General features: G+C 36.8%; 2 protein-coding genes and 1 long non-coding RNA gene across 11 annotated transcripts in view; 2 read left to right on the top strand and 1 right to left on the bottom strand.

The window, feature by feature from the left end:
• Positions 1-12,521, top strand: part of nhsl1a (NHS-like 1a) — a 54,068-nt gene extending 41,547 nt beyond the window's left edge. For 3 of the 4 annotated variants that reach the window (XM_067367120.1, XM_067367121.1, XM_067367123.1), the window contains exons 3-8: positions 2,645-2,772; positions 4,043-4,235; positions 4,889-5,020; positions 5,898-9,050; positions 9,781-9,904; positions 11,918-12,521. In XM_067367120.1, coding sequence (XP_067223221.1) covers positions 2,645-2,772; positions 4,043-4,235; positions 4,889-5,020; positions 5,898-9,050; positions 9,781-9,904; positions 11,918-12,518 — 4,331 coding nt within the window. In that variant the 3' untranslated portion in view covers positions 12,519-12,521. The remainder of the gene's footprint in view (positions 1-2,644; positions 2,773-4,042; positions 4,236-4,888; positions 5,021-5,897; positions 9,051-9,780; positions 9,905-11,917) is intronic. The other variant, XM_067367122.1, reaches the window with a different exon arrangement.
• Positions 12,522-13,549: 1,028 nt separating this feature from the next.
• On the bottom strand, positions 13,550-15,393 carry LOC137006403 (uncharacterized). The gene is made up of 3 exons (XR_010892507.1): positions 15,378-15,393; positions 14,942-14,974; positions 13,550-13,650 (listed from the first exon to the last, which is right to left on the bottom strand). It is a non-coding gene; the product is annotated as an uncharacterized lncRNA (long non-coding RNA).
• Positions 15,394-19,185: 3,792 nt separating this feature from the next.
• si:dkey-190l8.2 lies at positions 19,186-26,630 on the top strand. Of its 6 annotated transcripts, none has more exons than XM_067367130.1 (11): positions 19,186-19,331; positions 19,477-19,619; positions 19,702-19,805; positions 19,888-20,042; positions 20,906-21,074; positions 21,151-21,253; positions 21,362-21,492; positions 21,878-22,095; positions 22,238-22,346; positions 24,974-25,204; positions 25,774-26,630. In XM_067367130.1, exons 3-11 carry the CDS (start codon positions 19,756-19,758, stop codon positions 25,865-25,867), a joined length of 1,260 nt encoding a protein of 419 aa, XP_067223231.1. In that variant the 5' UTR covers positions 19,186-19,331; positions 19,477-19,619; positions 19,702-19,755; the 3' UTR covers positions 25,868-26,630. The 6 variants fall into 6 exon arrangements, with proteins under 6 accessions (XP_067223231.1, XP_067223230.1, XP_067223229.1 ...); XM_067367129.1 differs by having other exon boundaries at positions 19,186-19,414; positions 19,526-19,619; positions 19,705-19,805; XM_067367128.1 differs by having other exon boundaries at positions 19,186-19,414; positions 19,526-19,619.
• The last annotated feature ends 216 nt before the right edge of the window (positions 26,631-26,846 follow it).

The raw sequence follows: 26,846 nt of genomic DNA, 5'->3' as shown, positions 1-26,846 counted from the left end.
TGACTCTTCTTAAATTCATTCATTTGACCTTGTTGTTGCCTTAATAACAAGTCCTCTGAAGTGTTCTAGAATGCTAATATACCGGTGTCTGTTTGTGAACTGTCTTGGCCCCAGCGGGGGCAGCAGGTGGCACACCAAATGTCTGTTTTCCCTCTTTTCCCAGTGAGTTTTGGCAGGGTCATGGCTTCGTGTGTGTGTGTGTGTGTTTTTTTTTTTTTTTATTTAATATTTTATATTATATATATATATATATATATATATATATATATATATATATATATATATATATATATATATATATATATATATATATAATATATATATATATTAAATCTCATTTCCATTCATTGACCACCCACACCACAGCTTTTGAATGATTTTCCTCGCACACTCTGAATAACAATGTAACAATTAAGAGTCTACTCAGCTACTGCAGCTATACAATAATCTCTCCGTACCAACATTATAGGTTTTGGAAACTGATTGGTAACCATATAAAAATACCTTCACCATCATGTCACTACAAACCTTGTCTAATTTTTTTTCCTTCCAATGAAGATCAGCACAAAATGATATGTTTTGATAATTGAACAAAGACTGATTTAGTGAGATGAAAGTTTGTCATATGGGATTGGAACAGCAGAGTTTTCCTTTTTTTTTTTTTTTTTATTGATTTACTGGTTTAATGCCTTCTTAGATGGCGGACAAAGCTGCTTATAGAAACAAACTAAAGGTTAAAGTATTTGTTATGCCAATAATCTGTTGTTTGTGCATGTTGCCTGCAGTAAGATGAGAAGTGAGAGGTAAAGTGAAAGATTTGATGTGAGAGCACAAGTCAAGTCCTCTCAGTTATAGGATTAATACAATATCCCTCACACATGCTCTCTCTCTCTGTCTATCCTTCATTCCTTGAGCTACTAATATATTAACCTGCACTAGCCTCTGCTCACTAATCACAGCTTAAAATGTGCTGATAATTATAGTTGTTGACTTCAAGGGAGTTTAAATAAGTAGCACTCTGAAGTAATATTATTAGCCGCCTAAAACAAACCAACACACTTATATACAATAATAATGTACTTCTGACACTATGCAGCATGAGAAACACAAAGCTTATTCCAGGGTTTATGATGATTCACTGTGCTTTAAAAAATTATGCAATTTAAATAAGTAATCTAAATGCCTCTGTCCAGTACTGTATGTGTAAGTCATATATTTATATACATTAAGAATGCAGGCTAAGCTGTTCCTACTTGCATTATATGTCTTGTAAGCTTGCTTACTGAACTGTATAATCACCTGGCCAGTGCCACATATATGTTATGTTTAACACAGACATTTACATTGAATTTATATATAGCATGTAGTAACTGAAATTTGATTGCCATGAAAAAAGAATCAGTTTATATCCTGAAGTAATCAGTTTTTCTTCACTAGGCTTCCTTCGGTTAAAATGCAGAATGCAAATGTAGGACTGAAGCTTTGCTGTGCTTACATATTATAGATTTTAAGACACTAACCATCTGAGATATATTATGCATTTTGTGCATACTGCAAACTACACTGGATGAGGTGTCATGTCTTTTCATGAGCTACTGCACGAAGGATTAGCTGATTAAATTGAGCTCTGCAAAAAGACAAGAGAGAGAGAGAGAGAGAGAGAGAGAGAGCGAGCGAGAGGATCATAGTGTTTCTCAGCAGGCTCTCATTATGAAGGTGCCAGAAGAGGTGATCAGCTAAAATAAATGGATATGTCAGTGGCATTAGGTGGAGGTGGAGACCCCCTGCTCTCAGGCCATTCATAACCGACAGTCAGATCTGACATATTCAGGTTAAACTTAGTCCTACAGTAAAAACTGGCACTACTCTTTTATTTGACTGGAGGTCTTATTGAATCCAATCAATCAATCTATCTATCTATCTATCTATCTATCTATCTATCTATCTATCTATCTATCTATCTATCTATCTATCTATCTATCTATCTATCTATCTATCTATCTATCTATCTATCTATCTATCTATCTATCTATCTATCTATCTATCTATCTACCTACCTACCTGTCATAGAGCATAAGCCCACTGTCTGTAATTGCCCTCTCTCTGCACTGAGGGCAAAAGGACACTGTAGCTCTGCAGTGGTTTAGTAAATGCTGAGAGTGATATAAGAGTCATCAGCCTTTATGTGAAACTGAAACGTCTTCTTTGTGGCAGTGTGTTTATCGGGATGCATTCTATGCCAGCCAAAAGTACTTTAATCATTCTCAATTGCTCACTTAAAAAAAAAAAAAAAACATATTTAAATAAATTCTTTTGATGAAACATTTAATTTAAATTCTTTTGGTGAGTAGTCAGCTGTTTCTTCCTTCCAAATGGAGAACATGTGCAGTTATTTGTTTCTGAAGACGTATTTGTACATTTACTTTTTATTGCTTCATTTAGTTCTCGACAGGATGATTGATTAAATATTTGATTTATAGCCTCTTTGATTAATAAAATGTTTAAGCAGTCTGTGCACAACCATGTAAAATGAATTGACATGTAAATGCTTGCTTATAGGCCTGTGATCTGTGTTAAATGATCTCTACATACTCATTACCACAACAAATTGCTCATGATTGGATGGTTATGCTTGCCTCTCCAGAGTGCGACAAGCTCAGGAAAGATGGCTTCCGCAGCTCCCAGTACTACTCCCAAAGCCCTGCCTTCTCTGCAGCCAGCCTATGTGAAAGTGTGCACCTGGATGAGGAGAAGACGGAGAAGAAAAAGAAGGTAAGCGTGACCTTAACATATATATTTTGCCACTGTCCTTACCTTTGCATTCACATGTATCCTGTTGCTAGAAAAAGAACAGCAACTATTTTTATGTTTGTAATATGCAGTAATGTTGTTTATAATCAATTTCAACATATTATTACAAAAATCCTGTTGGTGGAAATAGCTTTTAATTATGTAGTCCAAGTTGACATTCAGGTGTACAAATCTGAAATTGAGTGGATTGACATAACAATGAAAACAAGCTCTTAATTCAAAAGAAATTATTTCTTTAGATGTTAAATTTGTATAATGAGAGCTAAATGTGCTCCTATGTGCATGAAACAGACAAAGGCCTGGTTTTCTCCTAAATACTTAACTGAACATGTTTTGGGTGTCTTGTTTTGCACTGCCCCCTAGTGGCTAAATGCATGCTAGCAATGTTTTCCGGTACCTAATACAATCAATTATCAAACTAGAAAGTATTTGTTCCACATTCTGTAATGCTAAAAAAAAAAAGTATTCCTACTTCATTTGATGTTGTTTTGTTCCTTTATTTTCAAATTTTCTTTCCTCTCCTCAAGTGGTTTAAAGTCCTAGACTGCCTATCACAGTCTTGCCTCTCTCTCTGCTGTCATTTGAGATCTTGGAAAAGAAAGGTACTGCTCTCACTGCAGTTGCTAGTCAGTGGTAGCACTGTGCTGTATGAAGGTTGGCTTCAGATCCTGACAAGTCTTTATAGCATCTTCATACAACCTACTAGCGCTAGTCACCCGCTGTGAGCGTGTTTCCCCCTCAACAACTTAGAGGCAATAAGTGTAGTAGATTACACAAATTAGACATAATTAACACAGAATTAGATGTGTATTTCCCTCAAGCAATTTTGTGAATTTGTTAAGGCAAAGCAGAACAAAAGAATGTCTAATTTGTCTTTTTGGCAATGGAAAAAAAAAAAAGAAAGAAAAAAATGGAGTATCTAGACACATTATGGTTGAAAACACTGACTGTAACACTGATCTCAAATTAGCATGAATAATTTAGAGAGCAGCTCTCCTCCATTCAGGGCTCCCCTAGGCTTATTGCTCAGAGAAATATTTCAGTCACCCGATGTTCCTGGAGGGAAATGCACTCCAAGAGTCTTTTTAACTCTGCTCTCTTTGGAAAGAACTTAACTGAATTAACAGTAGAAATGACCAAGTATCAGACAATACCTATCCCTGGGCATTGGCTAGGCTATCATTCACAGAATCCTGACCTCGCTAAATCAGTCTGTTTGTGTTGTGTTCAGGCTTCAGATTCACTTAATGAGGAGGAGAAGCTTGTGTACTCAATGCCGCCTCAGACCCCTTTGCTGGATCACGGCTCTGACATGGACATCCAGAGAAGCTGGACCAACTGTCTACCTTTGCCTACTCCTGAGGAGAAAATGAGACTACAGGCTCAGTCTGTGGCCACTGATATCATTCCTATCAACATTACAGGTACCACCATTGTTAAATCATAAAATATATCACTTGCAATACGCTTGAGGTTTTTAGAGCAGTGACTTTAACTTTTAAACTTTAACTCATATTCTTTTTCCAGTAAATACTTATTTTATGAGAGGAATTTATGACAGTTTTAAGATCAGGTTCCTCTAATTATTTCAGTTCTTCTCAGCTGCAATTAGGGATGCACCAATATTAAAACTGGCCAATATCAAGATGCCAACAACTGTTTTCACACCATACGTGGCAATATTCAAGTACTATTTTGTCTTAAAGAATTTGAAATAAAATTAAAAAATAAAATTCATAATTTAAATGCAACAAGTGAATTTAGGCATCCCAACAATATAATGTACAATAAGTAAAATAGATATTCAGGTTCTGAACAGTGTTATTAAATTATTAGTGTTTTTAAAGATCAACTTTATATGAGAGTTAGATGACAGGAAAATGTAATCTAAAAGTAAAAATAAGGAAAATGAGCATGCACAATTAAATATTGAACAATATATACCCAAAACGAACAAATACTGATCAATAACTTTTTCTGTAATATTTGTAAATATATTGTGCATCCCTAACTACAATATAGTGCTGTGAACTTTGTCATTATTGAACACTGGTTTTCTCTGTTCTTACATCTTTAGGTGAGAACTTTGACCGCCAGGCTAGTTTCCGTCGCTCCTTAGCAAACACTGATACCATAATAAGAAGACCCAAGAGGGTGCAAAGAAGAAAGACAATAACAGGAGTTCCTGACAACATCCACACTGAATTAGGTATGATTCCTATTAATTGTTGCATTCAAATATGATGCCCTATTCTCAACCAAATTAAAGTTGCACTCAGTATGTTTTCCCACATTATGTTTTACACAAAGTTTTACACATTAAGGAGTGAATAGTACTCTTTACATAATGCTCTTAAAAACATTAGATGCATAATAGCTGGTATATTACAGCAGTTACTAGGCTATCATATGAAAAATTTAAACTGTAGCGCCGCAGTGCTGATGAATGGAAAAGAAAGCAGGGTCTCGAGTGGCACAACTAACAATCAGATGTCCGTCTTGTGCATATTTCGATATAAAACAATTAAAAGCAACGGAACACTGTAAACAGCTCCAACAGAGCTTTATGTTTGGCCCAAAGCAATCCTCATGAAGGAAAACTGCCAGATCTGATTTACTGGTATTTCTGAAAAGGTGATTTACCAGTAAAGACTGTATGTGTCAAAGACTACTGTTTGACATTTTTGGTGGTGGAAATGCATTAATCTGACTATTATAGCTGACTGCTAGTAGAGCATTTGTGCATTGACATTGGTAATCAAAAAAGGTTTGCTTTTTTAGTGTGATGTTGTACAGTATTTTTGTCACTAGGTGTCAGTATAGTCCAAGATGACTGCCATGTTAGCGCAAAACTAAAATAAAAATACTGGATGCATTAGGGATAACATAGCCTGAATTTCTATAGATTTATAGATTTTTTTCTGAATTATTATTATTTTAATACCATAATATATAGTATATTTATTTACTGTATTTTAATCCTTTTTTGATATGCATTTATTTTTTTGTTGGAATCATTAAGAAAGAAAATGAAACAATGAAACATTAACCATGTATCTATGTTTCCCATTCCTATTTTCTAACAGCAAATAAAGAACAAGACTCTAGAATTCATTCCATGTGTGTGGCAGATCAGTACTCCACCCTCAGTCGAGTGGGAAGTGTAAACTCCACCCTGAGACGCTCAGACACCCGAGACTCAAGTTGCCAAACAGAAGAGGTGAAGATTGTTCCTCCCTCAGTACGCAGAATCAGAGCACAGAGAGGCCACGGAATTGCCGCCCAAATGGCCAGTGTTTCCTCCTCAAGCAGCATTTCCACCATGAGTGACTGTAATGGTATTAGCTACACTCAACTTAATGACAGTGATCAGAGCTTTCACAGTTTGCCACGACAAGGTTCTCGCATCTCGCATCAACACTGCGAACCAAAGTACAACAGTTCCCCCTACAGGATGAATTCTGGCTCTATAAGCTCATTGTCCTACCAGTTTGACATGCAGCAAGGCTCTTCATCATCACTGCATATGCTGTCCGACTCCATAAGCAATACATTAAACAGCCCAAAGGTTGCTGAAAATTTAAATTACCAAGGCTCTGATCAAAATAATAGCCCAAGCTTTCTCAATCTCAGTGGTGCTCTACAGAACTCTATTCTTTATGGACGCAAAAGGACAGAGGATAACCAGATACAATCACCTCATTCTTTGACCCAGTTAATTAGTTCTGATGATGCCTCGTTGTCAGCTGTCTCCTCCTGTTACGAATCCACAGCCTCCCTTTGTACAGGGATCCATACCGAGACTGAGTCCCAGTGCAGCACACTTGATGGTAGAAACTGCTGCAGTCCTAATGGTGTCCGCAGGGATTCCAACTTCTCAGAGAGCAGCAACCAAAGCTGCAGCACATTAACCACTGACCAGTGGACATATGAAGTTTCTCCAAAGGACGTCACCTCAAGTTGCTCCTCACCTGTCAGCCATATATACAACAGTGAGGAACATTCTCCCAGCAAGACAGACACAAGCTCATTGTTCTCTGTTGACAATGAAGGATACTACACCTCCATGCGTCTGGACTCGGGTTTGAAGTCACATAGCCACGGCTGCATCAATAAAGCAGGGGAAGCAAGGCACAATTTGTACGAGTGCAAGGACCACCACAGTCAAGGTGACCATACAAGTCTGCATAGCAACCGCTCATTGACACGTAGCATTTCACTGCGGAAAGCCAAGAAGCCTCCACTCCCTCCTGCAAGGACTGACTCCTTAAGGCGCAAACCCCAGAGGAAGCCTCACCACAGTGGTTTGGTGCTTAATGAGCAGTTTATCTCCAGTCTCCAGCAGTCCTTAGAGCTTAATCTAAAAACTAATAATTCATCTTGTTCCGAACAGACACCGTGTGGTAGATTTGAAGATCCTTGGGTGCTCCGACCCAGAAGCCAGAGCACCATAAGTGCAGCAAGCAGTGGGATGTCTGCACCAGCTGCTGTATGTCCAGTCACACCCACGCACAGCGACAGCAGCAGTCAGCGCTCAGACTATGCAGAGTCATGGGACTTCTACATGGATTACCCTGGTCCACAGTCTGACCAGGGTCTCTCCTCCCAAATCACAAAATCTGCAAGTGCTGAAGCGAATCAAGGAGTCACAGGCAATGCATCCAACAACATTGGATTCCCATCATCCCACTTCAACAGTAGTGGGAGTCAGTCAAAATTGGCCTCATCACCTGACAAGGTTCATCGCCTGACATCACCATCAAGTGGTTATTCAAGTCAGTCCAACACTCCGACTGCAGGCACTCCAGTTACTTCTCTAATAAGACCGAAGTCTCCTGCAGGGAGGCCAAAACCAAAAGTGCCTGAAAGAAAGTCTTCCCTGCGGTCTTCTGTGTCATCCTCTTCTACATCCCTGTCCTCCAATACCTCAGATTCTATCAGGAACATCCCACCACCTCCACCTGACATGACTTCTACATCATGTGGGTCACCCAGCCCCGCTTCTTGCTCTCCAACAGCATCTACGATAGACCCAACCCCACCTCTTCCTCCTGTATCTGACATATCCTCTGCCTTGGAAGAGAGACATAATCCACTTTCAGATTCATCGACACCTGAAGAATGTGACTCTCTCGATTTCCCCCCTCCCCCACCAAAGGTTTCTCAATCTCTGTCAAGCAATGAAGATATAAATATTCCTCCATCTCCTCTACTTCTTTCTCCCAAACCTTCATTGTGCATTCTATCTTCTCTTCCTCCTCCACCTCCTCCTCCACCATTACTTGAGATGAATCTTCAAACTTCAGCCATTTTGAAGACAGAGAGTTGTCTTAGACCTACGAAGGCCGTGGAAATTGAAAAAAGGCTGAACATCAAATACAATGGAGAGCGAGAGAAGACTCAGATACCAATAATCACCGCCCAAGCTCTTCAGATGGTGCAACTACGACCTGTCAAGCTCAAGCAAATAGAAAATATCTTTACAGCAGTCAGTTTTGATAATTCTGATGACCAAGCACACAACCATTCTGAAACAAACTCAGGAAAGTCCCCAGAAAGTGAGACTCCAGAGCACACAGTGACTGCAAGCTGTGTTAGTCAGTCAGAAAATGCCAATGAAATATCTAAACATAAATATTCAGTGAACAAATCTATACAAGATTTCCCTGAGGCATCAACTGGTTCTATACCCCCTGGCCCAGATGAACCTGTCAGCAATACTGGGCAGAATTTTCCAGAATCTTCCCACAAGCTTCTGCAGTGCACAAACTCCTCAGCTTCTCTTCAAAGTTCTCCTCCAAAACAGAAGCCTCCTATATCACCTAAGAAGCCCAATCTTTCCCTTATTATACCACCCATTATGGACCTACCTGTCTCTAACGTACTCAAGCTTCAACAGGTTCATGAATCACAAGAAACACTTGAGACAGGGCAAGTGAATGGTACATCCCCAACAAACACAGTTAATTTGCAGGCAGTTCCTTTAGACTTTGAGGTAGAAGAAGAGAGTGACTCAGACTCTTCAACTCCAGTGATCAAAAGCAGAGTGTCTCTCAGCAGTGAGCTGTCATCAAGCAGTCTCCAAGACCTGCAACTCTCCGATCTCATTCTTCATGAGCATGACCTCAGCCTGAGTGATAAAGACTTTGGGCTCTGTGATGATAAAAGCACATCAGATGATGGTTCAAGCAGCAGCTCAGGATCCATCAGCTTTAAAGAGGATGAACATGAGGAAAATGGTAAGGGCTTCTATTATTACTTGCCTAAAACTAAGAATTATTTAAGTTTCTGTGCATTGAGAATCACTCTAGCATGTCAAACAAACGATTGTGCCAAAAGATCATGCATTAGAATTTACTATTCAACTTTACACCCATCAGCAGAGTAGCAGAGACATGTGTAACTGCATTTTGTGTGGCATGAATTAATAGATAATATTATTTTATTATGTTATGGATCAGAAAGTGCTCTGTATTTTATTGACATACCTCAGGGATCGTTATCATCTTTCTATCTCCTGCAAAGTTAAAGTAAATTGATTTGATATAACAACACTTTCAATAATTTTCTAAACTTCCAATGCTACCCCCATTGTAAGTAAAGGCACAGTGAATGCTCTTCATTCATTGCCACACAAATCCTGTTTTATGTACTACAGGAATAGCTATAACTGTATGATTGTATTGTGTTGTCTGTTGCCCTTGAATAAGCTTAGAAAGTTGAACGAAAGTGTGTGTGATGGTTAGCGGGTTTAGACTGTAATATTCTCAAGCCTCTGTAGTGCTCACTAAAGTGCAGTTATTGCACAACAGCAGGACTACCAAAGGAGTGTGAATAATTTAAACATCTGAAAATGTCTGTTGCAGCATGGGTTTTATGCCTTTCTGCTTTTTCAGTATAGACTCAATCTCCTTTGTTTCTTCCCACTTTGAGAGGTTAGCTGAGTATTTGTTTGTGTGTGGGCTGTAGATGCCGTGTTTGACTCGAGGTCTGAAAGCGCATCTGGCATTAACACTATAAGAGAGGCTGTGGAGGAGATGGTGACGCCTGTTCGCCCTCGTACAACAGAGGACCTCTTTGCTGCCATTCATAGGTAATGTTATGTTTTTTTATTTAGCCAGTAATGCCTGCATTATGCCTGCTATACATTATTTGTATAAATACATTAAATACAAGCACACAAACTCTTGAAGGCTGTGCTTAAAAAGGTAATGCAGGTTAAAAGGTTTACTAGATTGTAACATACCATTATAGTGGATAATTCACTATGTATAAAAAAATGTATTAATATATATTAAAAAAAGAGTGTCAGATTGTTCATTTTTCTTGCACTATTCAACATAAATCAAGGTTTTATACATGTGCATATAAAGTATTATTGTACTGTATTACATTTGAATTGACTTGTAAAAACACATAATTAATTCAGGAAAGGTCAGAATATTCAACCCTACCTCGTTTTGTTGTCCAGGATCATTTAAAGGGAATTTGTGACCAAATCATCCAAAACTACGAAAGTTTTGTCTGATAAATAGAGTTTCAGAATTTTAGAACTGGCTCCCTTTGAAATGTGAATTGAACTGGTCAAACCACACAGGTTTTTGAATTGAAATTTTTAATTATAATGGCAGAAAAAGGATTACAAAACAATAATATATATTTTTTTCATATTATACAAATTTAGCCATCAAACAGATTTTTGTATATGCCATATATAGCATCATAAAATAAAAACTCAATGTTAAGTTACATGATTTTTTTCCATTTCATTAGATTAAATATTTTAAATTCAAATTTATTTTGAGGCTTTTGAGTTTGCTACAGTACATTAATTAAAATTCAAGAATTCAACTGGAATTTAATTTAGTTCTGACTAGAGCACAACCAAATTATTAATATAATAATATATAAATTATATAATAAAATACTTTTAAATGTATGCAAACACATTTTTAAATCAAATGTGGTGAATCACATTTCTGTAGAAGGCCTATCAGTATTTTTTTACTGAAATAATATAAATGTATAATGTTTTTATCTTGGTATTTTTGACGGTCAGTACAACATGTTTTATACTGATTTTAATGACAAGCTGTAATCTTTTAATCATTGAATTTTAGTGTTATTGGAGTTGTGTCATGTGCTCATGAATTTACTGTATGTTGAATCGTTTGTCTAAATGTGTCATCTGGAGCAGTCTACGTAAACAGAACATCCAATAAAAGGTGTGGAGTAAACTGGCAAGTAACGTAATTGGCTGGTGTTGTCTACCTGTAGTTTGGCTAGGGTCAGATTACACCCGTAATCTAGTAGCTCCCTTAAAATAATTAACTATCCTCTTTTTTGTCCTCTCTAATCCCCAAACTCTGCTTCATGGTGTTTGTATTGTGGTGTCACATTGTTTGTTAGGTTAAAAGTTAAATGTGTATATGAAACAACCTGAAGGTGTGCGAACACAGAGCTGTGAAGATTATTCTGGCATAAAACACAAAATGCAGTGTTGTTCTTAGAGGATTTGTCATAATTAATTTGTGTGAATCAAAGTTTAATGAATAAGAAAGATCTGACTTCCAAGTGCTCCTATAAAGCAGCCTTAAGGGAACATGATGACCTGACTTTTAAGGAAACATGAAGGAAGATGTGGAATTATTTAAATGAAAATGTGGAGTTATTTTCTAAGGGCATAGCAGAATATATATTTTTTTATCACAACTCCCACAAGATATTAAAAGAATAGTAGTTTTTTTAATGTTTATAGTTGAAATGTGTAATTTTTAACATCTGAATTTCAAATATTGTTATAACATCAAATACAAATATACACACTTCACCTCTACCAATACCTCATGGCATCTGATGATTTTCAAGCCTGAAAATACAATGCTAAACATTTGTAGACATATTTAGATATTCATCATTATGTTGAATGACTTCTTAATTATTTGTTATTTATTCCTACAACAAATGAGTCTCATGAACTAAAGTGCAAAAATGCTACAAGTGGAAATTACCCACTCATGTTATCAACATCATCAACAAGAAGACATGCAGTAACCATGCCAAAGGCTTACCTGAGAACCTGTCCTACTGTCTTTTTAATCCCTAGGTCAAAGAGGAAGGTCCTGGGCCGTGGCGACTCTGAAGAGGAACGCTGCCGTAGCGTCCTCCCTTCACCACCTGTCACTCCAACCGGATCCTGCCCCAGCCTACCTTCCTTGCCACGTCAGTCCGGCTCTATTCAGCGCAGCCTGCGGCGCTCAACCACGAGCAATGACAGTTTTAAAGCTCTGCTACTTAAGAAGGGCAGCCGCTCAGAGTCCAGCTTCCGCATGTCAGCCACTGAGATTCTCAAATCCACAGACCCCCGTTTCCAGAGGGCTAATTCGGAGCATGGACAAGCTGAAGGACTGTGCACCTCTCCGACAAGCAGAAGGAGAGCACCTGAAGAGTGGGCACGTACGGAGGGAGCCTTGCCCCGCCTTACCGCTGGACTAACACCCCTAAAATATGGGCGTTCGAGCACACCACCTTCCGCAGCCAGCAGTCGGTACAACAGCCGCAGCCGCATTCCTAGTGGGCCAATGACTGCCATCTGTGAAAGAGAGGGAGAGGTGGCTGAGTCTACAGATTGCTGCATTAGCGCAAAGAGTCATTTCACCCTGAATATATCTGCCAGCAGCACGGTCTGTGCTCAAGGCAGCACTTAGGCTTCTCAACTCAACCCTAATAGCTTGTAAGAGATAGCAATCCATTCAATATGAAGACTGTAGAGGTCAAAACTCTGGCTGGAAGGCCATGCTTGCGCTGGCCGAAAATTCCCCAAGAAATCAGGGTGAAGGGGGAAGTTTCTGTAATTCTGTAACTGTAGTTTTGCTCTTTTCCTGAGAGTTTTGTCTTTCAAAAGAAATTAGCGTTCTCAAAAAAAAAATGTTATATTAACAGAGGGTTGCTGGTTTGGTTTGATCAAAGGTTATTAGCTCTTAGTATGAAGGTTAGGAGAACAAGGAAATGTGCATTTCCTTCTTGGTGGTAAATTGAGGAAAGAGTGAATGGAAGCAGAATGTTATTGAAGGATTTTGTGTTGAATGGTCCATGCTGATGTGTTTTTTGCATCTGTGACAATGGAAAGTATTTAACCAAAGTGAGCACTGAAACACTGAATGCACAGAACCCACATTGAGATCACATTTGTGGAAGAGGAGGTGTCAATTAAGTATTGGCATTATCAAGCATGATAAGTTTGAAAGGGGACACATATGGTTATGGTGAAGTTGCAAAAGAATGAGTGTGGACATAAAATGGAGATTTTTAAGAAGTGTTCAGAGAGACTGATTTAAAATATGTATATTTTACGCACCTTTACATTCTTAATTTCTTTTTGATTGTGTCGAACAATATTCAGTTAGAGCAATGAGAGAAATGAAAGTTTATCGGAACATAAAAATATTTAGTAATGCAAGTCAATTTTTAACTAACTAAATAGAATTTTATCTGTTTACAGTTAGACAATAGTTCTTTATACTCCATCAGTGTAAATAATCCAATCTTTACAAAAGCCAGTTACCAATAGAAACTGACTGCTTGTATTTAGGTCATAATTCTATTTAGGTTCTTCAAAAGCTGAGAAATTCCTTGCCTTTGCCTGTCTCATATTTGCCCTGATATGACAATTTGTACATTTTCATGTTTCTTATTTCCAAAGGGAGGTATACGGTTTAGTCTATTTACTGTACTACATGCACCTGAATGTTCTTTTTCCCATAGTACTGAACACCAGCAGAATGGTAGTAGAGAAATGGTAGAGCCCCTGGGAAAATGCCATGTGACATGCAAGAGTTTCTGTGAATGAAATAAAACATGGCATTAATCTCAAAACATCACTTGTTTTCTGTGATATATATGCAGTATGTATTTCTGATCTATACTCTATCAGAGCTTCATATTTACAGCAGATGACACACAATCCATTGACGTCATAAAGGTAATCACGTCTGATTGCTATTATCCTTGCTGAGATTTACAGAGTGCAAGGCCAAATATAGGACTCCAGCACAGAATGATGTCAGTAATTTGTTGTGATGTTGTTTTTAATCATAAAATTAACCATATCTAACCTGTGAAATGCCTATGAATTGTGGGAGCATCAAACAGTTTTTAGTATGGATTACCCAGTAAATAATCAATTTAATTGCATTCAAGCTCATCTCCAAACGTCAGGACATGTGAGCTGTGGGCCAGTGATGCAAATAGACTGCAGACACGTAGACATGTGATCGCTTACGCAATTAAATCCTATAGATGCAACACCCTGAGTCTTGAGAAAGAGCAGTCACTGAAGTTGAAGCCGAATCAGGAGCATTTAATACATTTTAGCAAATAGACTTTTCTGCTTTAGTAGCAAGGGAGATTTTGTCTCGCCTGAGTTTTCAACCCGACAAGACCCTACACTCAAAGGTAAGTTACTGTAACTTTATTTTGACAAACTGAGAGTATTTAATTCTTATGTGGCAATCTAAATAAGGAAGTAATTTAATACTGGGTTTTCAATAGCTTAATTCAATGCCTATCATTAGCTATAATGGACATGTGTCCATAAATATGCAGTATATTCATTTTTAGTATCGTTTCAGGGACTGAAGAGAGAAAACAGATTAATGAAAGGCCTACATGCAACTATTGCACTGTTATTAGCTTCTGGAACACCACATGGAAACCCCCATGCTGTTTTATCACTTAGTTTTATTTGAAATAAAAAAATACTATGAAATCTGTTCTTGCTTAGCCTAATAAGGCACAAATGGGCATTCAAATGGTGTAATTAGTGTGTAAGTTTTCAGTTTTTTTTAAAAAAAAATAAAGTTAATTATCTAAGGTCATATTTCGAAATGATTTGGGCAAGTGAGGAGCAGACTTTGAGATAAGACCTTCAGACTAAAGCTATAGCCTACTCAGTTTCAAACTTCAGGCCTATTGAAATATTTTTTTACACATAAAACATTTATATATATAAATGTTTTAAACCGTTGTCTGTTTTAAAAATGTACAGTAGCCTAAGTTATTGACAGGTTTTTAGTTTGAATTAAAGGGTTAGTTCACCCAAAAAATGAAATTTCTGTCATTAAGTACTCACCCCCATGTCGTTCCACACCTGCAAGACCTTTATCTTCGGAACACAAATTAAGAACCGTTAATGATTATTTTACACACGTTGTGTTTAAGTTTTCCACTTTTTTCACAAAACCTTTGCTCTCTAGAAAACCCAGTCAGTTATAACAGCTTGATTTTGTAGTTTTGCCTAATGCCCATGGAAGCAAGTGTCCAAAAGTGGGAATTATGCGATAATGGACACAGCAATGCATCATGTATTATAAGATCATGTTTGTAGCTTGATCCATTAAAACGTAAAATATATTTAAATTCAGACCTATATTATTACTATTACTCCACTAGGTCTAAAATATATTGTTCGCTGCAAACATGATGATCTTAAATTTATTAATTACCATTAGCCTAATAAACGTGTAAAGCTGCATAAAATACTCAATAAAGTAGGCTAACTACATTACCTCAGATGGATGAATGGTTGGATTCCACAACTGGTAAAATAAAACATATATAAGACAACATTTACTGTAGGAGACATACAATTTACTGGTGACTTGATTTTTTTTTTTTTAATGTTCTATTGCGCTTCTGATTTGGCAGTGAAATTCGCCGATTTTGGATGCGTAAGATGTGAAGGATTCTATGGTCCAGTTAGTATTTTCACCCCATAATAGCGGCCGCGCTACCGGAGCGCCATCTAGTGGCTAATACCCAAAAAGTATCAAAGTGTCGCCTATTGGGTTCTAAGCTCTTGCTACCTGCAGAGTTAAGATCTAACCTTGATCCATCACACCTGACTGAACTTACCAAGTGCTTCTGAAGATCTTAATTAGCTGGTCCATTTGTGTTTGATCAAACTTGGAGCTGAACTTTGCAGAAAGGTCTCCAGGAACAGGATTGGGCACCCATGGGCTGAATGCTTTATTTTTATTTATTAAAGGACTGTGTTGAATTGTTGAGATTGCTAAATTGTTAAACACAACATGTTTATTTGATAGGCCTACACATTTTAATATTTTGAGCGTGTCTTGTGACTTTTATACAATTATCCAATTTATCTATTGTGCTTGTTTTTATTTTGTGTGTGTATTTTGTGTTTAGTTTGCATTTGTGTTAGCCTATGTATAAAGTATCTATATAAAACATGTAACTACTAGCAGGTAGGCTAGTTGCAAAATCAGATATTATATTCACCCCCATGTCGTTCCACACCTGCAAGACCTTTATCTTCGGAACACAAATTAAGATATTTTTGATGAAATCTGAGGATTTTTTTTTTTTTTTAATCTCCCGAAGGCAACTAAATTAATAAATTAGTCTATAAATAAATTGACTATTTTAACAATGTCTTTACTACTTCTCTGGACCTTGAATGCGGTAAATGGGAGATAAAAAAAATACTCTTGCATTTCATCAAAAATATCTTAATTTGTGTTCCAAAGATGAACAAAAGTCTTACGGGTTTGGAATGACATGAGGGTGAGTAGCCTAATTAATGACAGAAATTTCATTTTTGGGTGAATAACAACATTAATTGTCAAGCGAACCCAAAATGCATAATTTTTCTTTCCATTTTTTGACTACAAACTAAACAGATCTGTAGTGTATGATCTCCTTATTAATATACAGTTGAATCACATCTGAATACTGAATAAAAATAGTATGCTTATTCATACAAAACTGTTGGCATATTTTTTTATTAGTTGTAACCAGATACTACTTTTTGTTAAGTTATTAACGGTTCTCTAACATTTCTGTTTTTATCATTTATCATATACCCTGTTGTTTTGTTCTTATTTAGGCCTACTAATTTTCCTAATCTATTTTAACCCGTAGGACAATCCTAACAAACATCAATGGAAATTCTCACAAGGCTGTTCCCCTACACGAAAACGGTCGCAGGATTGAAGACAGTTTTAACCCAAGTCCTGAGGTTTAGGGAACCGACGGCGGATACTGGTAGAAAGGCCACCCATCTTCCATCCGTTATTATCCAACGAGAAAGCCAAACATTTCGCGCGCACCTCCGCCCTCCCTTCAGTTGGAGCTTGCTAAAGCAAAGGCGTGGTTCACGCGGGATTTTTACAGCGCAGTTGGCGGGAATCGTGTTTCATTTAATGTCTGTAAGGGTCGCTGATGAACGGAGTCTCATCAGTACCTCACTGAGTAAATGTGATGGATTGACGGAGGTCTTCGTGTAAGACTTGTGTCATTGTGTCAAAAGAGAGTTAGACTAATCTTTTTTTTTTTTTTTTTTTTATGAGACTTGGCTTTTATGTTTTTTTAATTGCTTGGACACTAGAAAATATAATTGTTTTAGACTAGAGATACCACTTGGTGTCAGTAATGAGTTGTTTATAAAATAATAAGAATAGTACTAGAGAAACCGATATGCTACAGGCAGGGGTTCCAAATCCTGTCCCTGGAGATCTAACTACCTGCAAAGAATAAACACTAACAAGAAGTCAATAGAACGTTGCGCTGAAACACGGGCGCCCAGCAGCAGCCCTGCGTTTCCGCCATTTTGGAGTGAAAGCGAGTCGGTAGCCCACTAGTTTCTATGGCAATATCAGCTGCTTTGTTTAAAAAATTTACATTAAAGCTGAAATCCAACCTGAATGATGACAACACAGAATAAAATACTATAGTGATAATCAAATCCTTTTAACTGTTTATTTTACACACGTTGTGTTTAAGTTTTCCACTTTTTTCACAAAACCTTTGCTCTCTAGAAAACCCAGTCAGTTATAACAGCTTGATTTTGTAGTTTTGCCTAATGCCCATGGAAGCAAGTGTCCAAAAGTGGGAATTATGCGATAATGGACACAGCAATGCATCATGTATTATAAGATCATGTTTGTAGCTTGATCCATTAAAACGTAAAATATATTTAAATTCAGACCTATATTATTACTATTACTCCACTAGGTCTAAAATATATTGTTCGCTGCAAACATGATGATCTTAAATTTATTAATTACCATTAGCCTAATAAACGTGTAAAGCTGCATAAAATACTCAATAAAGTAGGCTAACTACATTACCTCAGATGGATGAATGGTTGGATTCCACAACTGGTAAAATAAAACATATATAAGACAACATTTACTGTAGGAGACATACAATTTACTGGTGACTTGATTTTTTTTTTTTTTTAATGTTCTATTGCGCTTCTGATTTGGCAGTGAAATTCGCCGATTTTGGATGCGTAAGATGTGAAGGATTCTATGGTCCAGTTAGTATTTTCAGCCCATAATAGCGGCCGCGCTACCGGAGCGCCATCTAGTGGCTAATACCCAAAAAGTATCAAAGTGTCGCCTATTGGGTTCTAAGCTCTTGCTACCTGCAGAGTTAAGATCTAACCTTGATCCATCACACCTGACTGAACTTACCAAGTGCTTCTGAAGATCTTAATTAGCTGGTCCATTTGTGTTTGATCAAACTTGGAGCTGAACTTTGCAGAAAGGTCTCCAGGAACAGGATTGGGCACCCATGGGCTGAATGCTTTATTTTTATTTATTAAAGGACTGTGTTGAATTGTTGAGATTGCTAAATTGTTAAACACAACATGTTTATTTGATAGGCCTACACATTTTAATGTTTTGAGCGTGTCTTGTGACTTTTATACAATTATCCAATTTATCTATTGTACTTGTTTTTATTTTGTGTGTGTATTTTGTGTTTAGTTTGCATTTGTGTTAGCCTATGTATAAAGTATCTATATAAAACATGTAACTACTAGCAGGTAGGCTAGTTGCAAAATCAGATATTTATATTCATTACAGTTCCTCTGTCTGAATTTCTCTGAATGCTAATAATAATTAACATCTTGAAATAAACACAATCTGCAAATCAGAAAATGGTAGTAATTTTGCCTCATCTTGCAAGGATGTCTTCTGGACAGCAAGGGGTCTATTTGAGATAACATGTTGGCAAATATAGGCTACTGTTTACTATGATCTACACTCACAGACAATTTCATTTCAGTTTTGTGTCGTCAAAATGAGTTGCCATCTCAGACCCACCATTTAATATTTGTTTGGAGTAGCCTAATAACTGGTATAGGCTACTAGGTAGGCTACTTCTTAGCGTTTGTGTGTAAAATAAGAAACAAATGTACAGTGATTATGTTTTATTTCACTTTTGCGGAAACAGAACCCTTTTGAAACTGAAAGTTTACAATTCACACCCAGGTAAACAGCATAGCTTATGCCAGATAAAGTGTCATACGGAGACTACTGTGCCTTATTGACCCCGTCGCGTCACTGGTGAGAGATTCTAACTCAAGGAATCCAAAACAACTATGATATTCACATAACCAGAGGAAGGAGAGAAGACGTCTTCAGAAGTCCCAGTCAAGATGCCAGGAACATTAACACGTGCTAACTCTCAGTGAAAGATCAGTGTTCGTTCTTGTAAGTTTATTTAGGATTACTCCTTTATAACGGAACTTACCTCAGATCACCGGCGAAATGAAGACGGACGGCGCTTTTCGTCGGTTTGTTGGTCCACTACAAATACATGTTTATTTGATCCTTACTTTACCGATCTTTTTCACAGCCTTTACATTTTTCGTGGATGTGTTTACGTTATACATTACGCCTTGCAGTAAGAATATAGAGAGCAAGTCTCTGAACCACACAGTGGACATTAATATTTCCAACATCACAACTCGGACAGACAATCACAGCGACCTTACAAGTGTGAGTAGGATTGCACAATATATAGCCTATTTAAAGCCCAGCACGTGTATTCAGTGAGTTACACACTGTATCTATTTTGCAGCAGGATCTCACGTGTCACGAGGCAAATCATTTTGCACATGGGCAAGCGACATATATGACGGGTTTACTTATCGGCTCTTTATTCAGTGGCGCTCTATCTGACAGGTTGGTATTCTCCCTTTTCTGACAGGCGCTTTTGCGACTAAAGAGTTCGAGTTACAAAAGTGTATTTTCTCCCTCCAATCAGGTATGGAAAGAAATTACTTCTCATTTGTTGCTCAGTGGTCCATGCAGTCGCTACCCTGGTGGTGGCATTTCTGCCGTATGTGCCCGCGTACCTGACTGCCCGCTGCATCAGTGGCGCAGCCTGTTGTGCCATTCACATCTGCACCTACAGTTTAGGTACTGTCTTCTTATTCTGTATTAACACTGTACCACTTTTCAAACTTTAAATATAGGCTGTGGCTGGCTATCCACCTTATTTTTCAGGTAAGAGCGAGCGCGCGCAGCCATTTGTAAATTGAAGGTGTCTGATTTCCGGTGTCATTCGCTGCAAGTTATTTTTAGCTGTACAAAACAGCTCGTTTATGTTTATATTTGATATTGCAAACTGGTATTTCTTACCATATTATTTTAATGCATTGTCTTAATTATAAACAGTGGTTTGTAGCACAAACGTTTTTACAGTTTACTGCACTTTGATATTGTTCTCGTTATTTCCCTCCCTCATGAAAAAATACTAGGCCTACAGTAATTTATAGTTTACTATTGTGTTATAATACTGTAGTATACTTTAGTTTTTACAGTAAACTAGTGTTTTGGAGTATAATATAGCTACCTTATAGTTGTAGAAAACTTAGTACAGTATTGGGTAAAGTAATTTGTTTATATTAGCTTACTACAGTAGTTATATAAACCACAGCATATATAGAATTACCACAACAAATTAATTCGCGTACTTTACTATAGTATGGTTCAAAAACACTCTAGAATTTACTATAAATTACTATAATATATTTTCATATGGTCTATAGCAGCTAATAAATTGGAAGTCTCCCACATTCACAGAAAACACCTTACTTCCACGTTGAATATCAAAATTGTACAACATATCCCCGGTTTCAAAGACAAGGCTTAAGCTATTCTTAGACTAAAATGCATGTTTGAGCTGTTGTAACTGAAAGCAGCTTGTACTGACACATCTTAAAATATGTCATTTTCATTGATTCATTAAGCCTGATGAAAATGCTTATCTGGTTTCTCAGGGGTTGAATGGAGTCTGCCCAAGTATCGTATCTGGCCACCCACCCTGTTTTCTTTCATCTTCAGTCTGGGAATGATGGGATTGGCGGCCGTAGCTTTCTTGACCAGTGGCTGGATGCAGTTTCATCTGGCACTAGGCATCCCTCAGATCCTCTTTCTACCTTTTTATTTGTTAGTACAACGAACACAACATCTTCAATGCATGTTAAAGTGTGTTGCATAATTTACTAATTTTAGCAATTATTAGCTTTCTTCCAGAATCTCCTCGATGGCTACTTCTTAATAAGAGGATGGAAACACTAGAGGGCTATCAGAATAGAAGTCCTGAAGACAAGCACTACTTGGATCTTGTAAGACACTAGGTTGTAATCTAGAACTACTCAAATGTTTATGGAGAGTGTAGAGGCATGCAATTTTTTAACATGAAAACATAAATTGTATGTTCCTTTCATTGACAGCTTTTGGAGTCTGTGGACATTAAGACGAAGAAGTCACCCTCAGAGAAGACCTCCACTAAAACAGAGTCAAATTTCTCCAACTTTACATCACATACTATACTGCTGCGCCTGTTTATCATGAGTTACATTGGGTATGGAAGTTTAACTGTGGTAATGCAATTTCTATCTGCCTGTCTGTACAGTGCTGTACTGTATTTTGAACATAGCACATGTGTTTTTCATAGATTTGGAGGATTTCTAGGTATGTGGCACAGAGGGAGGTGATCTTGCACTTTGAGGAATGTCTTACTGGACTTGTTTTTTTTTTTTAAAGCACAAATTAAATAGTTTGCCTCCTGAATGATGTAACATTGAGGGGCTGTTACATGACACCCCACTGGCAAGTTTGTCATCTCCAGTTAGATACATTTCTAATAACTTCTTTTCTCTGTAACTACTGGCAATACCTGAAAATATTCATAGATATTTCTATTATCCACACAATCCTTTCACACTCATTTTTGATGTATTTTACAGTTTTGCATCTGCTCTCACTTATTATGGGATCTGCTTCAGTGTGGGAAGTTTTGGAGTAAATATCTATCTGGCGCAGTTTTTCTCTGGACTATCAGAGGCTCCGTCTTTGCTGCTTCCATTTCTGTTGAAGCGATGGGGCCGCAGGCCTTTCAGCATGGGTTCGCTGTTCCTTAGTGGCATTTCCTGTATGCTGTCCCTCCTCGTTTCCAAGTTCTGCGGTGAGGGACACAGTCTTTGAAATACAATACATGAGCAGAGTCTTATCATGATCTGATATTGCTTAATTCTTAGCTATATGTGTAGGTTCATTTAAGAATATCACTCTTACAACTGTTATTTGCTATCTCTCTTTCTGAACAGACATGCCTGCCCTTGTTATGACTCTGGCGCTGATGGGCAAGCTGTGTATGCAGTCTACCTCCTGTGTCTCTGTGCTCTATGGGATTGAGCTGTTCCCAACTGTAATAAGGTACACAATACCCAAACAAGCCTACCTGATAAAACACATTATTGGCCAGATAATTAGATAACTTGTCTCTAAGTTCAAAACACACCTTAAGGCTACCGTGTTAATGTTCTGATCTTTCAGTCTTAAAATATGCAAGACCTTCTTCACTTTTCAAAAATATTATATAAAAATATTTTAAAATGCATGTCACGTTGTGGTGCTGAAAATAACACACACAAACCAGAAATTCAAAGTCTTTAATCACAAAACTCAAAATATGTAGGAGATTGCCAGGAGCATTACAGGATAATATAAGACCACAGAAATAGTTTTAATTTTGTCAGCAATTTTTAAATTTAGTCTTAGTCTTAGTCCTGTGTCAAATACATCTTAGTTATATTTAGTCAACCAGTCGTGTTTTTGTTTAGTCAAGTTTTAGTTGACATAGCCCCAGTTTCACAGACTAGGCTTAAGCTTAATGCATGTTTGAGCTTGAGAATGTCAACTCATACACATGGTTTATTTTACCTCATTTAGCCTATTTATCATATAAATTAACACACTTTATACATTATGAAAACTGGTAAAACAAGAAACTTCTGTCAGTACTTCCAATAATTCCATATATTTAGATTGTTTTTCTATTAAAACACATGTTGAACTTACTTGTTTGTCACTTGGGCGCTTTCTGCACTTGGTTGCCACATTGTAAATATTAAGTAAAACACAGAACAGAAAATTTCAATCACTTTAAGGGAAAAGCTCTGATTGGGTATTCAAAATCTTGACATCTGGCAACTACAATAATGAAAGCTTATAGAGGGTTTTAAGGAAGTTTTTATTTTTTAAACTACATTTAGTCTCGTCTTTTTTCGCCAACAATATTGCATGTTGAGATATGCTGCCTTCACATGCTCTCGGAATTATTGTAAATATGAGTTTCCTAGGTAAAAATTGCACATGAACACCCTCCAATTTTGAAACTGGATTGCGATGAGCTCGTAATCACAACTTCAGTAGTGGGAATTATTAAATTTCCGATGAAGGCAGCATATGTTGCAGTCATTGTTTAATGACGACATCATCTCATCATCGTCTTATCTTAATCATGGGGAAAAAAGGTAATCGATGAACATTTTTCATCAGATTTAATGAAATTAACGAAATTAACAAAGACAAGAACCAATAAACACAACTGAAAAAACAGGGCTATAAAATAGGGAAACCAACAAGGTGATTAACAAGGCTAAACGGAAAGGAAAGACAAGAAACACACATACATGAACAAAAAGACAATGAAACCAAACATAATCCTGACAATATGAGTATGTGCTGATTTATGAGAGTATTCAGTACTAATCAAAAGAACATCTGTGGCATTTCCGGCACTGTTAGAGAGATATTGGATTGTTGATCCACAGTGCGAGACGCAGGTAGACATTCAGAATAATAAATATGCTGACTCATGGTAGACATTGTAAAACTGTTTTTCCATCAGTTACATAATATTGGTGTATATGTAAGCAAACAGCACAGTACTAAACACACTTAATCTGAAGTGTTCAGATTAGAAATTGTTGGACACCCTGTTGCTCAAGATCTGCTGCAAAGATAAGAAATGATTAGTTTATAAAACACTGTTACAGTGTTAGTTTATAAAACACTGTTAGTTTGTCAACTAATCAAATTCAGTTAAACTCTGTAACAGTGTTTTATATTACATTTATATTACACTCTTAAAAATAAAGGTTCCAAATGGAACAGTGATGCCAGAGCAGTGATGCCATATACTGTAGGAGAACCATTTTTGGGTTCCCCAAGGAACCTTTCAGTGCACAATTATTAAAAGAACCATTTTTTATTAGTGTGAAGAACAAGAACTGTTTTCTTCATAGGCCATCAATGCCATTAAAAAAAGGTGATTGGAGCTTGTTCAAGGTGAAGTGTGTCATTTTAAATGGAATGACAAAAAATAAAAAAGATTGTTTTCAAACGTGTTTCTCAAATACTCCTCCCACCTGTCATTGGTCAGCCAGACATACACTATTGGTTGAGTCAATGTTGCTAACTTGCTAAGAATGTTTTCAATGAATGGCTCACTTATTCTGTCACAAAAAAATCCAGTAACTACACCAACACTGAAGTTTTTTGATTGGTGTGATATTAACACACTCAGTTTTCTCTAAATCGGAGAATAGTTGAGCTAATCCTATTTAAAACAAGACAGATCATAGTCTTAAGGGCCGTTTACATGCACAAACTTTTGAAAACAGATTTCAAAATGCAATTTTTTGAAAGCCATATAAAATATAGGCCTGTAGTGACATTGTCAACTACTGACCTGGCATGCATAACACAAGCGTTTTTAGTTGTTTTTGCGGATTTGTGTGAATGGGGATCATTTTTACAATGTTGTCAACTGTACGTGAAAAACGCAAATGTAAAACCTTTCCATTTTTAATACATCATTGTCGTGTAAACTTACCCAAAGAGAAATTTCACTCAGAACTCAAAATGTGTAGTTACTGTGTTTTTGGAGGACAATGCAACAGTTGCAAAAAATATTTTATTTTCCTCCTTTATTGTTCAAGAAATGCACATTGAATTGAAGTCTCTTTCTCACTAACAAAGTGTTTCACTCTACACAGGCAGAAGTGTATCGGCCTGGTTAGTCTTTGTTACCGAGTGGCCTGTATTATAAATGCAGTGGTTACCCCTGAAGGCGGGATTCCTCTGCCAGCTATGATCTGTTACAGCAGTGGGCCAATCATTGGTGCAGCCCTGTGCCTGCTTCTCCCAGAGACCAGTGGCATACCTTTACCAGACACAGTACAGGACTGTGAAAAACAGCCCAGACTGAAGATCTCATGCTGCGCATGGTGAGATACAATATACACATACATACATACAAATTTAAAATTTAAAAATAACAATGACTTAATACATGCATCTTTTAACATATATTAATTACATATTTAAATTAAATGAAACATTCTTGGTCAGTGTCTGTATGTTGTCATTGTACTAAACCAGCCATATAGAAAGCCAATAAAGAGCCACATATATAAGATATGGCCCTGAAGTTCTGAAAAGAGCTGAAAAGCTTCTGTTTCACAAGCTGCCACTGGTGATCAGGTGGAACAAACATGAACACGTATGGAATATCTTGAATTCCAAAGATGTCAATGGGATAGTGTGTCAGAGTTGTTTTAGTGAACTAGATGTATCAGATGTTAACCTTATCAGTAAATGTAATTCCTTGACAGCATTTTTTCATCACCATGTCATCTGTATCATTCTATATATCCAATAGATTGCAGCCTGTTTAAAGATATAATAAGGGAAAAAATGCTGGTTAGCTGCAGACAAATAGTCACTATTTTAATAAGAATATATACAATTCATTACGCATCAATTAAAAATAATAATGTTTTTGTTTTAATGACAGTTGGCCCATGAAGCCTAAACAGGAGTCAGATGCTTCTTTTACCAAGGAGACGGACATGAAGAACCAAACGGAATGCAGTCCCCTCTCAGCATAGTCAAAAAGTGGAAATTCTATCCTGTCATAGCAGAAAGTGACTTGTTCATATTTTCTATAAATTTTAGTGTCTTTTTTATAACAATCAAGTATAAGTGGGGGTCTATGCTAAGGATTTCAGCATTTTTTTAAAAGGATATTTTCAAGGAATTCTATTATATAATGGTGTTTCAAGATTGTGTCAATAATGAACTTTACTTCTGGATGATGATACTGGAACATGTCAAAACTCCTGTTATATTGGAACCATTCAGTGCTGCTACGGACATATGGACAATATATCTTTATAGAGGACATCTTCAGCTCAAAAACATGCACAATTCTATTAATTTTTCTCCTTTGAGTAACCTTTGTTTTGTAAAGATTTGACAAATTCACAGAATTTATTTCCTATAATTTAAAAAAGTAAAATATTTACTTTCACAAAAACACTTGAGGACAAAGTCTGTAATTCTTACACAACTATTACGATGAAATAGTAGGTTAAATCATTGTTTTGAACAGCTTGCTTATATACCATGCAACAAGAATACTACAGTCTTCAACTTAGCTATAATGTGCACCTTTCTGATTTTATTAAAAAGGTTATTTATTGGTATCTATGGTTCTGTGAACATCCATGAAAAACCATCCAAATGGTTCTTTATAGTGGAAAAGGTCTTTTTCTTGATATCAAAGACTTCCTGTATGCAGTTGTTTGCTGAAGTGGTTTTAGAACTGAATTATGCATCTTGAACTTTCTTCTATTTGTGTCCTTTAAAAAAAAATAAAAAAATAAGAAGAAGCTGTTTCTTAAAATGAGTCATCAGTATTACATGATGTGATTTTTGGACATCTTTACAGTTTCTTTATGAAAGTTTAACAAAGTGATCACAAGAACCCAGTACAGCATACATTTACACCGACCATTTAACCTCACCCAAATGTCAAAACACATTTAATCAGTCTTTCGACAGGATCAACTAATAACCAATAAAGTT

Source organism: Chanodichthys erythropterus, chromosome 18, assembly GCF_024489055.1.
Source record: "Chanodichthys erythropterus isolate Z2021 chromosome 18, ASM2448905v1, whole genome shotgun sequence".
NCBI lineage: Eukaryota > Metazoa > Chordata > Actinopteri > Cypriniformes > Xenocyprididae > Chanodichthys > Chanodichthys erythropterus.
The sequence above is the reverse complement of the archived record's forward strand: the minus strand, read 5'-3'. Positions and strand labels throughout refer to the sequence as shown.